At 44.7% G+C, this 16358-nt stretch overlaps 1 protein-coding gene across 8 annotated transcripts in view; it reads right to left on the reverse strand.

Annotated features, from left to right (window-relative positions):
- The window catches only part of LOC147030213 (uncharacterized), a 296012-nt gene that overhangs the window by 6100 nt on the left and 273554 nt on the right, over positions 1-16358 (reverse strand). For 5 of the 8 annotated variants that reach the window (XM_085874046.1, XM_085874047.1, XM_085874044.1 and 2 more), the window contains 6 exons: positions 12800-12926; positions 7998-8080; positions 7409-7543; positions 5563-5601; positions 2311-2400; positions 2002-2199 (listed from right to left, as the gene is read on the reverse strand). In XM_085874046.1, coding sequence (XP_085730172.1) covers positions 2002-2199; positions 2311-2400; positions 5563-5601; positions 7409-7543; positions 7998-8080; positions 12800-12926 — 672 coding nt within the window. The remainder of the gene's footprint in view (positions 1-2001; positions 2200-2310; positions 2401-5562; positions 5602-7408; positions 7544-7997; positions 8081-12799; positions 12927-16358) is intronic. The other 3 variants (XM_085874042.1, XM_085874041.1, XM_085874040.1) reach the window with 3 other exon arrangements.

Consider the following 16358-nt stretch of genomic DNA (forward strand, 5'->3'; position numbering starts at 1 on the left):
CAGCTGGCATGGCCCCCGTTGCTCCGGAACCGTATATCGTAGTTGCAGGAAGCAATGACCGGAAACCCATGTTGCATCGTCGCGGCTCCTGCCGCTGGAACCTCGCCCTCGGGTCTCGAGGGAGGCCCGGGCCCAAACAGAGGTACGTGCCCCGAAGGAGGCTCAGGTGCACCTGGAGGTACGAACTCCGAAACAGGAACCTCCTCCTCATCCCGCCGAAACTCTACTCGGCCCGGCACGGGACGTCCAAGGCCACTGGCTGGCGCCATCCAGTCGAGTTGAATGCGGGCCAACCCGCTCCGACCCAAAAGGGCGAGCCCCTCCCCTCGCACCACGAACCGCGAGAGCGCGACCCGCTGACCTTGATGGGCGACCAAGACTTGTGCCCTGCCAACTGCTGGCAGCGCTTCACTGGTATACGTGTGCAATGCGAGGGTAGACCTGAAAAGACGTAGACCGGGGAGTGCACGAGCGGTGCGCTCGCTTATGATCGACACCGCCGCTCCGGTCTCAACTCGAACCACGATCGGTGCCCCGATCACCTCGACCTCCACTGTCATTGGTCTTGTCACCTTTGGACCAATTGAAAACAGGCTCAACATCGGTTGCATTTCCTGCCCCGGGCCACCGGGATCGCTATGCCCAGGCTGCAGGATTCGACCCGGTGCGTAAAAGTGTACGCCATGCACAAAACACCATACCGGCAGTAGGTCTCGACCTGGGACGTTTGGGTCGCTTCGCACACCGCCATCCATGACCGTTATGATGGCCAAAGACACTCGGTACACACACCGTAGATGTCCCTGAGTGTTCAGACTGCCGTCCAACTGACCGCGTTGCAACGTTCGGTCACGACCCGCACCGAAGACTGTGCGTGCGGCCGTGGGCGCTTGGTACACCGCATGGACCCCCGGATCACCTGTTGTGCTCCGGCCATCGAGGCTCCGGACATCTCTCAGAGTCTGTGCGACAGCCGACGCCGCTTCTGAGTTGAATGTAATGTCCTCGTCCTTTAGCCCTGGCATTGCAGAAACCATTCCCGAGGCTTGCAAATCAGAAATAAAACGATCTGCGAGCCCGGCCGCCGTTCACTCGACGTGAATTCGCAGGCGACAGCGAGATGTCTCACCCGTGTGGCGAAACTCGCGATGCGCTTCCCTGGGCTCCTCGCCAGGTGGTCGAACTCGAACCGCGAGAGCTGCGCTGATTTTCCCGGCGCTCTGTGCACCCTACAATCCAATTGCTCTGGCAAACGACTCCAAGTCAATACCGAGGAAAACCAGGCATTCTGCACGCGTCGATCCGAAACAGACTCGTCGCCAAACTGTAATGTCGTGGCAGAGGTGCAAGCAGGCAGACACAAGCCTGAGGGTAACACAACTCCGCTTTATTGCCTCGAGTGAGAGGGTGGGCGTACGATGCCCATAGCTCCGCTTTATTACGTACTCGATGCACTCTCCAGGCACACGACCTACAGGACACTGCTAATGACAGTACATGCTGCTCCTGACGCTACTGGTGCTTCAAGTCCCTAGTGGGCGAGTCGTGACATATGAAGCCACCACCACGTGACCACCACCAACCGTGACTCCGGGCTCCGCCCATACAGAACACGCTCCGCCCATACACGACAAATGTAGCTTCTATTATAAAAACCTAAATGTTCTCCTCATTGCAGTTAACTGATCCCTCTTCTTGGGTATACATGCCTATTACTTGGAGAGTTTTTGCATCGATTAAAAGGGCATATAGTATGTGGTATCTGAACCTGGGGTCACAATCACATGACACAGGTGATCATATGGGAATATCAATCTGGCCAACCCAAAGGTTGCTATTAACCCGCATACTACCCATGTTCTAGAGTACAACATGTGCAATTGCATAAGGCTGTGTGAACTGAGAAATTCCGACCTGTACAGGGATATCTGTCTTGGGCTTATGATGCCCAAAACATGATCGTACACATTCAACGGTGGTGACAGTGAGTCAAATTCTGACCTTTAAATTGACCACAGGGACTCCAGTACGATCTCCTCTGCGAACCACAGCTGCCAAATCCTGGTCTTTCGACGTGAGGAAGGCACGGTACGTCCCCATCAGACCAGCTGCCCGTGCCTGTCTGAAGCACTCGAAATCCACGCCACCGATCCCCCCAATTGCACCTGCTCGTGGAGTGTTCAATGCAACCAGGTGCAACTGAAATGTAGAATGAGGCAAAGGTCAACATCACATTGTATCACTCGTTCATCGGTAATGATATGGTGTCAGTATTTTGATGTAATAGCTGTCACAGCAAACCGGTATTACCATAGCATTTGGTCGATGCATGTCACTCTGGTGCATGTGTGAATGGTATGCGTTGTACGCCTGAGGATTCAAAGTGGCTGGTTGTACCTGCTGGTGTAAGCAAGGAACATGTCAATGACTGTAGTAAGGATGAATTGTGGCTTACAGTATATATATATATATATATATATATATATATATATATATATATATATATATATATATATATATATATATACACATAAATATTTCTGTTACATGTCAAACTCAGGGCACGGCAAGCTGATGCACCGGTAATCTGGAGGGTGTCATGGCAGAAAATAAAGAAAGGACAGACAAAATGTCCTGGTATGGTTTAATGGGTGAAACTAATAAACGTCAGGAGACAGAAGGGTAAGTTTAGCAAATATATCTTGAAAAATTCCTCATATGTCTACCGAAAGCACAATACAATGATGGTGACACTGTAGCAATAACCAACTTGCTTGAGAATCACTGAACCCCCCTTTTCCCATTGGCCCTTTGGTTGAACAACTGCGGTTTTAACTTTTCCAGCATTTTCCAGGAACGTAACCCCCACAATATTGGAGGGTTTACTGTATAGCCATATTTTGCCTTGCTGGACCACACTGTAAAGTTATTTTAATGTAAAACAGCAACTGATCAATTCTGAAGTTTTTGCAACACACACACACACACACACACACACACACACACACACACACACACACACACACACACACACACACACACACACACACACACACACACACACACACACACACACACACACGCACACACACACTGTACATACACAGTGCCTTCAGAAAGTATTCACACTCCTCAACTTTGTCACATTTTGTTCTTACAGCCTGAATTTAAAGTGGATAAATTTAATTTTTTTTGCCACCGATCTGCACAAAATACCCCATAATGACAAAGGGAAGACATGTTTGAGAATTTTTTACTCATTAATTAAAAATGAAAACCTGAAATGTTTCACGTCAATAAGTATTCAACCCCTTTAACTATGACACTCCAAATTGAGCTCAAGTACATCCAATTTCCTTTCATCATCCTTGAGATTGCTCTACAACTTGATTGGAGTCCACCTGTGGCCAATTCAATTGCTTGGACATGATTTAGAAAGAAACACACGTTTCTATAAGTATATAAGGTCCCACAGTTGACGGTGCATGTCAGAGCAGAAACTCTACCATGAAGTCCAAGGAACTGTTCTTAGAACTCTGAGATAGAAATGTGAGGAGTCATAGTTCTGGGGAATTTCCCTTTGTCATTGTGGGGTATTTTGTGCAGATCGGTGACAAAAAAAAATTAAATTTATCCACTATCATTATGAAATGGAAAGAATATGGAATGACCCAAACTCTTCCTAGAGCTGGCTGTCCGACCAAACTGAGCAACTGGACAAGGAGGTGATCAATAACCCAATGACCACTCTGACAAAACTACAGAGTTCCTTGCTAGAGATGGGAGAACCTGCCAGAAGGACAACAATCTCTGCAGCACTTCACAAATCCAGGCTTCATGGGAGAATGTCTAGAAGGAAGCCACTCCTGAGAAAAAGGCACATGACAGCACGACTGTAGTTTGCAAAAAGGCACGTGTCATGCACTAAGAGCATGAGGCAAAAGATTCTGTCGTCTGATGAGATGCAAATTGAACTCTTTGGCCTGAATGCAAAGCACTACGTCTGGCGGAAACTGAGCACAAACTCATCACCCATCAAACACCATCCCTACCATGAAGCATGGTGGTGGCAGTATACGGGGATGCTTTTCAGCAGCAGGGACTGGGAGACTTTTTTTAAGGATAGAGGGAACATTGAATGGAGCCAAATACAGGCAAATCCTTGAGATGAACCTGCTTCAGAGTGCAAAAGACTTTAGATTGCGGCAAAGATTTATGTTTCAACAGGACAATGACCCCAAGCAGACAGTCAAAGCAACACTGGAATGGCTTTAGAACAAGAACATGAAAGTCCTTGAGTGACCAAGCCAAAGCCCAGAATTGAATCCCATTGAGAATCTGTGGAATGACTTGGAGATTGCTGTTCACCGACGCTCTCCATCCAACTTGACAGAGCTTGAACAAATCTGCGAGGAAGAACGGGAGAAAATCCCCAAATTCAGATGTGCAAAGCTGATACAGACATACCCAAGAAGACTGGAAGCTGTCATCGCTGTCAAAGGCACTTCTACAAAGTATTGACTCAGGGGGCTGAATACTTATTGACGCAAGACATTTCAGCTTTTTATTTATAATTAATTTGCAAAAAAATCTTTGGCCTGAATGCAAAGCGCTACAAAAAACGTTTTCACTTTGTCATTGTGGAATTTGAAAGGGTTCTCTGTTAATTAAATTATTGCAATTTACAGAAAATTGTGTCAATGCTATCATATCTGCTTTGCAGCCCCGAGAGGCTTAAATGACAATGTGAATCTTTAAAATTATTTGTTCATAATTGTACTTTAGCATTGGAAGTCACAGGGAGATCAGGCTGAGAGGGTTCTGTTGGATATTTTTTGATAATCTTCATTCCTTCAAAAATTATATCAGAATACAAAATGAACAATCCCACTCCTAAAAAATAATGTTGTCATATAAATCCCCCCCAAGATATTCAAAAGTAATATGAACGAATCAATCATTTTAACAATTATCAAGCATCGAGGAAGGTTCATTTTATTGTAGAAAAGGCTCTTATTGTCAATCTTCCTACATACTGTAATCAACTTATAATTATTTATTTATGAAAGTACACAACCAAGTTGTCATCAGATGACTACTGAGAATGTGCAGGACTGGTTTCATAACAATAATAATAATAATAATAATAATAATAATAATAATAATAATAATACCATTCCTTTCGTGCTGTAAAAGCACATCGGGCTGCCAATGCAGTTTCATTGGCAAGGAGTACAGTCCTGGACGGGTCGCCACTCTGACGCAGGTTACCTCTTAATGGTTATGACCCAAGTACACTGGTACTCATTTCACCAACCTCAGAAGGATGACAGGCTGAATCAACCCCACATGGCGTTAATTTAACAGTCCACAGGGGCTCAAACTCATAACCCTAAGGTCCCAAGCCAGTCACATTAACGACTAAGGCAACACCAGGCTTGCAGTTCTGGATTACTGTGATTTTATAACTTCACTGGAGGAGTGTTTGAGGTGAAAGTACACATGCATACGAACATTCGTGAAGAAGAACACAAAAGGAGTACATAATAACGTTATACTTACAGTGGGACTATGGGAGGCAATTGGAATCAGATGGCCAAGCTGTGGAAAGGACAACATTTGTCAATGAGGAAACAATGAAATTGCAACAGGAATTGTGAGGATTATAAAAGATGTGCCAAAGAGTCAAATATTCTCAAACATTTGCAGTTTGGGGAGGGTGGGGGGGTATAACCAGTAGTAATCTCCAACGACGTTGGTAAGACAGTGGTTGATACTGGTTATGGTGACACGATGGTGAGACGGTGATTGATACTGGTTATGGTGACACGATGGTGAGACAGTAATTGATACTGGTTATGGTGACACGACGGTGAGACAGTGATTGATACTGGTTATGCTGGTGACATGACGGTGAGACAGTGATTGATACTGGTTATGCTGGTGACACGACGGTGAGACAGTAATTGATACTGGTTATGGTGACACGACGGTGAGACAGTGATTGATACTGGTTATGGTGACACGACAGTGAGACGGTGATTGATACTGGTTATGGTGGTGACATGACGTTCGTGAGACGGTGGTTGATGCTGATTATGGTGACATGGCGTTCGTGAGACAGTGATTGATACTGATTATGGTGACACAACGGTGAGACGGTGATTGATACTGGTTATGCTGGTGACATGACGTTCGTGAGACAGTGGTTGATGCTGATTATGGTGACATGATGCTAGTGAGATGGAGTTTGATACTGGTTATGTTGTTGACATGGCATTGGTAAGACAGTGAGTGATAGTGGTTATGTTGGTGAGTTGCAACTAGAATTTAAAAATGGACCTGACAAAAAAACAGCGACAGTTCAAAAACAGTTGACAAATTTTTCAACTGTTTCGAGACTCCAATGGAAATTGAGACGAGAAGTTACATCGGGCCATTGTGCCCGTGCCATAATCTACATCACTCAATTACTCCCAGCATTCTCATGCTGCGCTAAACTAATTATACAACTCATCACATATAGAGAATTTGGCCAGACTACCGGCACGTAGTAGCCGACTGTTTTCAGACACTGCATGGTCTTTAAATATACTAATAACCTCAATGCAGATTGCTTAATCAATTTTCCATTGCAATTTTCAAATGGACTGGGAAAAAAAAATTGTGGACAAATAATAAATAAATTTCAATTTCGTTTGTCTCAACAGCACAGCACTGTGGTTGGTGTAGGGTGCTCTGTTATGCCTTGAGATCATCCCTTGTACATGGTTTGATGAGAGCCTGACCATACATCTCAAGTGCTCTACGGTCATAATTGAGTCCTTCCTATAACAGACCTGACGTCCTATTCCAGAAGGGGTGTCTACCTACATGTTTAAACATAACGCAGGTGTTCTGACCCAGTAACATTGCCAGATTGCACTTAAATCATGAGAATATTCCTGATCATTCAGCAGTTGAATACATGGGAGATGTGCAAGACATACGTCCTGCCACATTTTTTCCAATTTGCCATTACATGTACAAGTTTTTCCAACAAATGGAAATAACCTTGGTGGGCATTTTACAGGAGAAAACTCCATCAATATGACGTCCTCATTCACTTGGTGACTGCATCATCCCTAAAAAGGTGGCCATATCTCAGATCTGTGCATTGCATGTACCCCCCATTGGTAACACCAGTACAACGGTGTGTTGATTTACATACAACTTCCTGCTCCTGCAGTCAATCTGATACATCTCCCTCAAGGTAGATTAATTTTGATGTTTTTATCATTACATTTGGTAACTACGGCATGCACATCTCAAAATTGTTGTCGATTAATCCAGGTGTGAATGAGCACAGGTCACAATGGCCATAGTATGACCCAGAACGCTCCATGCAATGATAGATATAGGCAATGACCTGCAGCTTCCTCCATCCCCCAGAAATGCGCAGGTAGACCTCACCGCCAGTGCGTATATAAACCAAAGCACCCTCAGGTGCTGCACGCCAGCCTCGCACCATCTCCTGCACAGACATGAACTGAAGCACCTGCAGCTGGTGTGAAGGGGTGACACATTCCACAGTCGTCACAAAAAGCATATCTGGAAAGCAAAATGTCTTATCACATGTTCAGTAGGTCACCCAGAGGAGATTACTGTGCACAGGGAGCCGTGTATAACCGGCTACTCTTTCACAATTTGCGGCTCATTGTACTCGAGGTCATTTAATTTGTGTGAACAATGTGGCACACACATTCTTCCTTTCCATGAGCACCTTTTACATGCACCACACCTTTAAACATGCACCAAAGACATCATTTTAAAGGATTATGAAAAGCCAAGTTCTTCCTAATATCAATGATCTCAACTTGATGAAGGTATTTTCTTCTGATGGATACAACTGGCCCATGGATACAACACATCGACAACAAGTGGCCCATGGATACAACTTACCATCAGCTATGCCTCTAAATCATGTTGATAAAACTTTAAAATGAAGTACAACTCACATTGCTCGTCATTCCTGGAGGTCCAGGAGGCCCAGGTGGACCACGAGGCCCCATTACTTGTAGTGCGTGTGTTCTGTGGTTCCCTGTCAGAACACAACTCTGTTTGATATACAATTAAAGACAATGCCAGGTTTCTGCAAGGTCGTTCATTGCATTATTTGTGACTTTTGTAACAGGAACCATCAGTGATGTGTGACAGTATGATGTCGACTAACAGTCAATGTCTCTCAGCATCGAGGCTCATGAAATAACTTTCTGCTTCCAGACCTGTTTCTGACAGTGCAGCTGCCTCGGCTTGCATTGTCTGCACCTTCATTGTTTCGCCATGCTGGATTGCCCACTACACACATCAAGATAACTGCAGGGTTCACCATCATAGGCTTTCATCTTAAAACAAATGATTCTATAAAATTAGACAATGAAATAAAAAAACATTTAATTTAAACAATATTCTCCATCAAAGGAGAGGGAACACGTGGAAGGTGCTGGAGGATGTGTAGTGAGCGCATGGGTGTCCGAATGTCATATTGTTATCAACATGCACACTTTCCAGACAAAGCCCTTAAAGAAAAGAGTGACCCAAAACTCCATGATGCCAAAACGATCTCGAATCCCCAAGGTTCCCAAAAGTACACGTTTCATCGGCATACTCATTTCGAAAGATTATAAAAACAAAAAGTCGGCAGAGTGAACAACACCGGTGATGTCACGGGTTGACTCTCCTTCCGTCACCAGCGGCTATTATACCGAAACAACACAAACTGCAATTGACATTCCCAGTCTTTTCCACTTGTGCTTGTATGTTAAATAATAGTTTCAGTGAAATTCTGAAACGATGAGTTCTTAGAGGGTGGAGTAACACTTCGTCCAAACAAGGTCGGCCAAGAAAGTCATCAAGATTTTGACATGTTGGACAGTTTAGTGTTTTGCCCATTTTCGAGGATGATTGCTATCCATGAAGCCCAGTCAGTGACAGCTTTGGCTGAAAGTTTTGGATGAAACCAGAGCTGAAAAATATGACTCAACAATTCTGGCCAAAACACACACCGACAAAAGAGACGTGAGTTTCCTGATGAGGAGGAGGAAATAAAGTTACAAGAACATTTTGAAGATGCCTGGCCCATTTTCTTGGATGTTATGACATGAAGATGTATTGTGTTCCAGAGGTCACCATGTAGAAATGGATGGAGACCTCCGGTAAGGATTGAATGCATGTTTGAGTCATTTCAAAGTATTTTGTTGGAATATAATTTGCCACAAATTATTTCGTAAGTCAACCACAGGCCATAATTAGTATTATGCAGGCTGTAATTATTGTCAAGTCAGAAGCATCTTTAATACGGTCACTCTGAGTTGGAGGTCACATAAAAGCCTCTGCATAATGCGGTAACTATAAACCAGTGTTTATAGTTACTGCATTCAAAGTTACTAGGATTCCAGAAAGTTCACTCAACGTAGCCGAAACTGGCTGTGTTCGTCCAGTAAGGCAGGTACCATCTGTCAACTCTGCCGTACCCTCTGTCATCCCTCAGATCGGCAAGCAGCAGCCTCTTCACTCTCTGCAGATCTGGATAAAATCACAAACTAGTCCAACACGTGGAACATGATTTTCAATCATGACAAATGTCACATTCTCACGATGTCTCTCCGAAAGGACCGTCTGGAACCCCCCCCCCCCCTCACCCCATCTACTTTCTCAACAATCCTCGTAAAGAAGTTCTGTCATTCAAGCTTTTGGGTCTCACTATCTGCCATGATCTTTCTTGGGAAAGCCACATTTCCAAGCTGGTCCCAAAGCGAGTTGCTGATTGGGCATCCACCGTTCTGCAAAGTCCTTCCTCAGCACACCTGAGCTGCTAACCACATACAAAAAAACTTTTGTCCACAGCCTGATGGAGTACTGCTCTCCCCTCTGGGCTAGTGCTCCTGCCATACACCTAGCTCAGCTTCACGCTGTGGAAACCAAGGTTTTTAGGATCATTGGTATCTCCCGTGATGAAGCTGAGTCTTTGGGTCTCTCACCCTCTCTCACCACAGGCAGGTCAGTGGTCTTTCTGTCATCTACCGACTCCTCTCTGGCCTTGCCCCCTCCCTTCTCTGTCTATGCTGTGTCTCCCCAAGATTTCCACAGGGCACTCAAAGTCTGCCAGCAACCCCCTTCTGGTGAAACTGCCAAAATCAAGAATTATTGCTCACCTTCACTCTTTAATTCCTCTTTTTTCCAGCCTCTGGAACAAACTCCCACACTCTCTTCAATCCCACTCCTCCCTCCAGGTCTTCAAAACAGCTGTTCACCACCATCTCTTATCTTCCCCTTTGTAAAACCATGATCTTTTCTACCCCAGTTAATCCACCCCAAACCCACCTCCTTTAAATTCCCTGTTCTCCTTCCTGAAAGTCCCTGGAGTGTCCATCTTGTTTACCCTGTGTACCCAGCCCCATCCCTCTCCCTTCCACAGATCTCTTAATGCCACTGTACCTCGCTGTTGTTGGCTTCCCTCTCCTGCCCCTCATGTCTTCTTCTCCCTTTGGTTTATGTTCTGCGTGTTAGCTCTTATACGAGCCATGACAAAATAATGTGTACCAAACAAAAATTATTTATTAAATGTAAGGGAGAGGGGAGAGACGAGATGCCAATAAATAAATAATCAGAACAGACCAGGCACTCACAGGATGAGTTCAGAGGCACACACACACACACACACACACACACACACACACACACACACACACACACACACACACACACACACACACACACACACACACACACACACACACACACTTATGTAGAATGAAAGGAAATAAAACACTAAAGCCTAATCCAACGATGGTGATAAAAATAAATATTGTGACTCACACAACAATGGGGAACGAGCAAGGCCTTGAGGCCAGGCATGAACTGGTTGTGTTGCACAGTGCAGACTGGTGTTGCACAGAGCTGGTGTGACACAGGGTGGGAGGATGGTGATGAGGAGAAGGATGCGGAGAGGCATGAGGAGAGGCATGAGGAGAGTCATGAGGAGAGGGACCTCTTCCAATGTCCGATCTTAACTCAAACTCCACCAAAAAAACTGCAACTCCACACCTACCACTCCAACTCCAAAACCAGAACCAGAATTAAAACTAAAACTAGAACTGGAACTGCAAAACCAGAACTGCTGCGCTTTGGTGTATTTACACCCTTCGCAAACTCTGGCACCACCTTTTTGAATGACACGTCCCACTCATTGGACATCCCCTTCTGTGGGCATGCCATCGTCTGGGCTGTCACACCCCTTGGGGCAGTCCCAATTTAAAAAAAGGTCTTATTCTCCTTCTTAAAGGCTCTGCAGCTGATCTTGCTGCCATGACTTGAGGCGAGCCAAAAAGTCCCTCTTGATTCCTCTGAAAGTTCAATGCGCTTTCCAGTTGTGCCTTGATGCCCAAGTCCTCACCTGGCCTCTCTCGAAAACAGGAGGTTTTAGACAACAAATTTAATCTACACTGACTTAAAGTTAACACTCACTGATGCCTCAGTGCACATTTAACAAGACGACTGACTCAGGTTATTTCTTGTAACAAGGAAAATGTCAAAGCTACATGGTCACATGGACCATACTATTTTATCACACTCTAACTATGGATCCTCCCGCTAACATCTCCAACCCCCCTTTCCATGTAACAGTATACTGTAGGCTGTAATTTCCAGATCATACTAAGTATATTCCACAGGCCATAATTCGTAGATTGCAGGTTGTCTGTCTACTGCAGGCTGGAATTCGTCAGCCATAATCAGTATACTCCACAATCCTTAATTAGTATACTATAGGCTGTAAGTATACTGCACACTGTAAGTATACTACAGGCAGTAAGTACACTACAGGCTACAATTGTACTGTAGCCGGAGAAGCTTATTTTATTACAAGAGACCATAAGTATGCAGCAGTTTGCAAATTCCCATCTTCACTACTTTTGATTTCTCCCCTCTCAGAGTTTGGTTGTGTATGTTTTTCAAACACATAACATCATTGTGTTTCAGCAGGTGCTACCCACTGTTTAGATGTTAATGACTCCTCAAAAGCGAATCGCGTTTTGAAATCAGTAAATGGTGAAGATTTTATCTGTACTTCCCAATGTGTGTTCAAAAGGCAAATGCTCCGATCAATATCGTGGCTCGTCTTCCCTCTCCCTTGGTCCAATTTTCTGACTCATCCGAATCATACGGCTCAAACTGACAGACAATATTCCAACATTTCTGGATGAAACATCCAAATTATCACATCCATTCTCTTGTTTATCATCAGACCATTCTTTACTTTTTTCAAACTATCTCAGAATCCCTTTCAGTGCTCGAGTTGTTCCTAGTAGCCGAGCTTGTCTCAACTCGAACTTGCATCTCTACCACCATTATTATTACAATTAAAAAATTGGGGGTGGATGATGCATGGTGGAGCATGCTGTGCAGATTGTTGTGACTGGAGTTGAATAGTTATACAACAATATCTCTACAGACTAGAATTGACCCTGAGTGGATTTTCATATTTCAAAATGTAAAGGAGCACAAGCATGGAACTCACAACATGGATGACAAAGGGCTGATAAAGTTGTTACGAATGGATTTACTTCACTTTGGAAGCATCGATTCAATTTAAAAAAAAAAAAATTGATGCACAGGGAGAATTAATTGAAAAATAACATTCTTTCATTTCAATTCCATCTTTTAACTCCAATGGTCAGTTTTAAGAACTTGTTGATCCATCTCTCCTTTGTATGCTGAATCCATCAAACGTTTGATGTTTATTGCACCTTCGGTAATTTACCTGCCATAGTACGCCCCACAGGCCCAGGAGGTCCAGGTGGTCCAGGTGGTCCAGGGTAAGAGTATCCTGGTGGTCCAGAAGGTCCTGGTGGGCCAGGAACACCAACCATGTACTCACCATGGGGTCCCTGCAGGAGAAAATGTGGCCTAAATGTGAACTTGTGCACCAGAAAGAGGATGAAGAACACGTGCAGACACCTACAAAATACCAAATCACACAGCAGAAATGATAACGAAGCATTGTGCAAGCACACATACATGCTCTTTCTTAATTACCAAAAAGTGAATGTGAGAGCACAATGACAGAGGATGGGCACAGAAACACGACCTGGAAGAAAAGGTGAGACATGGCAGGAGGTGAGACAAAATGAGATCGGCACTGAGGACTACAACCTTGAAGCAATGAAATGACAACAACCATTGCCCTTCCTCAGGCAGGTAAGTCATATTAATGTTTTTGCCCTGGTTGAGCTAGTGATGAGTAGATGGTTCAAAGGGCAAGGGGAGAAGGAATGGATGAGAGATGGCAGCAGACTTGAAATGCCACCAACTATCGATGGAGAGAAAACAGGAAGTGCTCTGTAACAACCTCTTGATGGTTGATGCCAATTCATTGGAGAGCCTTGGCATTCACAGCTGCCTGAAATGCAAGGTGGGATGCAGGTGCGCATGCCCACAAGGAATAACAATACTCCATTGTGTTCCAAACTTTTTGAAAAGCTGAGACGTTCTACAGGATCAAGGAAGGTTTCTTTCCTGGTGTAGATTTCCCAGTGTGAACCTAGCTTTGGCAGCCAGCTTGGAGATGCGGTCAACACAAGAGAGGTCAAGGCTGACGGTGAAGCACGGGGATTCAAGGGCCCAAACGTCTTCTCGAAGTTGATCACAGAAGTAGTTTGGAGGAGGGAGGGAACTAAGTGGTTCATGTCAGGTGGTCCTCACAGAGAAAAACTGTGAAGATGTCATACTTAACTACATTAAAAAGTATTGGACCAGTGTTTATTTTTAAAAAAAAACATCTTTTTGAGGTCTGCTGTGACAGGAACGAGAAATACTCCACGCCATTCTGTTATTCGGCTATTCTGCCACTGCGATATCGAACCATTTGACATAATATTGAGTGATTGAAAAATATGTGACGTGGTACACTGCGTATTAGGAAGAACATGCACTGGAACATGTACTGAAAGAATGCAAATGGTATGTCTAGATTTTCAGGAAGCATTTGATACAGGTAAGATTCCACAAAGGAGTTTTGAAGCCAAGGTGACACAGCATAGAACAAGAGGCAGAGTAGGAAGGCTGGTTGAGTAGACTAAAAAAAAAATAGCTGAAGACAGCAGGAAGTGAAAGGAATTGGTAAACAGTTCATATGTAGGGATGGAAAGAAGGCCTCAAAAGAAAGAACCTGCTTATCTTCTGTGACTTGAATCTGGATCACGAGTTGCTTTTTTTGAATATTTTGACAGATCACTTCCAAAAGCATTAATTCACACAGGGAAGCCAAGTAATCAACAAAAGTACAAGAAACAAATGACTAAACGAGTAATTTTAATCGCATGTTCTTCCTTATTCATCTTTCTAATCTCGTCTGAACTCTCAAAACTCTCTCCCTCTTCTAAATCCTGGTGGTGTCTAATCAAATCTGTTTCTGGTGTATGTTCCCCCTCCATCCCCTCCCTTACCTCAAATGGCCGCACTGATGATACCGCACGTGAAAAGGCTGAATGCCTAAACTCGGTGTTTGCATCAAAATCTTGTGTCCAAAACCCATCGCTTTCTGTACCCACCTTACCCAGTCACACCCAACTGTCCCTGGACTCTGTGTCCTTTTCTCCTGACAAAGTGGAGATCTTGCTGTCAGACCTCGACTTACATTCTGCAACCGGCCCACATGTCCTAAAAACCTGCTCCTCTACTCTTGCTCATCCTCTCTCTGTTCTATTCACCCTCACATTTGCTCAGGTCATCTGCCATCTGCTTGGAAATCAGCAAACATGACTGCTCTGCATAAAAGGGTGCAAAACAGATCCCTGCAACTACAGACTAATCAGCCTTCTCCCAATCATCAGCAAGGTTATGGAATCCATCATCGCTTCCAACATTAAATCCTTCCTCTTCTCCAATGACTTGATTAACGATCATCGATTTGGATTCAGACCAGGCCACTCTACCCTGGATATGCTACTTCTGCTCTCCAAACAATGGATGGAGGTCCTCAATGTCAGACATGAAATCAGAACCATATCCCTGGACATATTGTGTGCTTTCCACACGGTCTGGCAAATGGCCGCACTGCCCTGCTCACCAAACTCTCTTCCTCTGGTATCCAAGGCCATCTTCCCTCAAGGCTCGCAGACTTCCTCTCCTGTCACAGCCCACCTGTGGCCCTAAATGGAGTTCTTTCATCCCCTCGTCCTGTCCAGGCTAGAATTTCTCAAGGCAGCATTCTGGGCCCTGTTCTTTTTCTGGTTTTCATCAATGATCTCTCCGACTCCCTGAAAATCCTCTTTATCTCTTTGCTGATGACTCCACCCTCTGCTGTGCCATCTTTCATCCCTCAGACCGGCAAGCCGCAGCTTTTTCGCTCTCTGCAGATCTGGATAACATCACAAACTGGTCCAACATGTGGAACACGTCTTTTAATCCTGACAAATCTCACACTCTCACGATGTCTCTCTGAAAGGAACGTTTGGAACCCTCCCCCCCCCCATCTACTTTCTCAATAATCCTCTTTCATTCAAGAAGTCCTCTCATTCAAGCTTCTGGGTCTCACTATCTGCCATGATCTTTCCTGAGAAAGCCACATCTCCAAGCTGGCCTCCAAAGCCAGTCGCCGACTGGGCATCCTCCATCGTACAAAATCCTTCCTCGGCCCACCTGAGCTCCTGACTACATACAAAGCTTTTGTCCACAGCCTGATGGAGTACTGCTCTCCCCTCTGGGCTGATGCTCCTGCCTCTCACCTTTCTCAGATTCACGCAGTGGAATCCAAGGCATTTTGGATCATTGGTATCTCCCGCAATGAGGCTAAGTCTTTGGGTCTCTCACGCTCTCTCACCGCAGGCAGGTGGGTGGTCTTTCTGTCTTCGACCATCTCCTCTCCGGTCTCATCCCACCCTGCTCTGTCTGCGAATAATATATTAAATTATCATGTCTGGATCCGGATTCAGACCTTCACCAAAATCTAATCAGTTTGGCCTTATTACACACTCAACCTGTCCACAAAATTCATCTGGATCTGTCCACAACTTTTTTTAGATATACTTTTCACAGACAGACAGTGGTGAAGACATAACCTTCGGGGGCGGAGGTAATGAAGCAGTTTACAGCGTTAAGCGCATTGCAGTGGTCTCTTCCTTGCTCCGAACATATTCCATGATGAGCCAAGAATGCTGTACCTGTATCAAGTGAAGTTACTGCACTGGGTAAGGCACACATTCACCTCTGCTGCACATTTTATTTCAAGTTATATTTATTGTGTTGTGTAAAATGGGGGGAGTGGGGGGATGTTCATGCAAGTGATATTAACACTAAGGGATCATCAATTTATTACCTAC

This window comes from Eptatretus burgeri, chromosome 3 (assembly GCF_056783735.1).
Source record: "Eptatretus burgeri isolate ZD-2024b chromosome 3, Ebu_testis_v1, whole genome shotgun sequence".
NCBI lineage: Eukaryota > Metazoa > Chordata > Myxini > Myxiniformes > Myxinidae > Eptatretus > Eptatretus burgeri.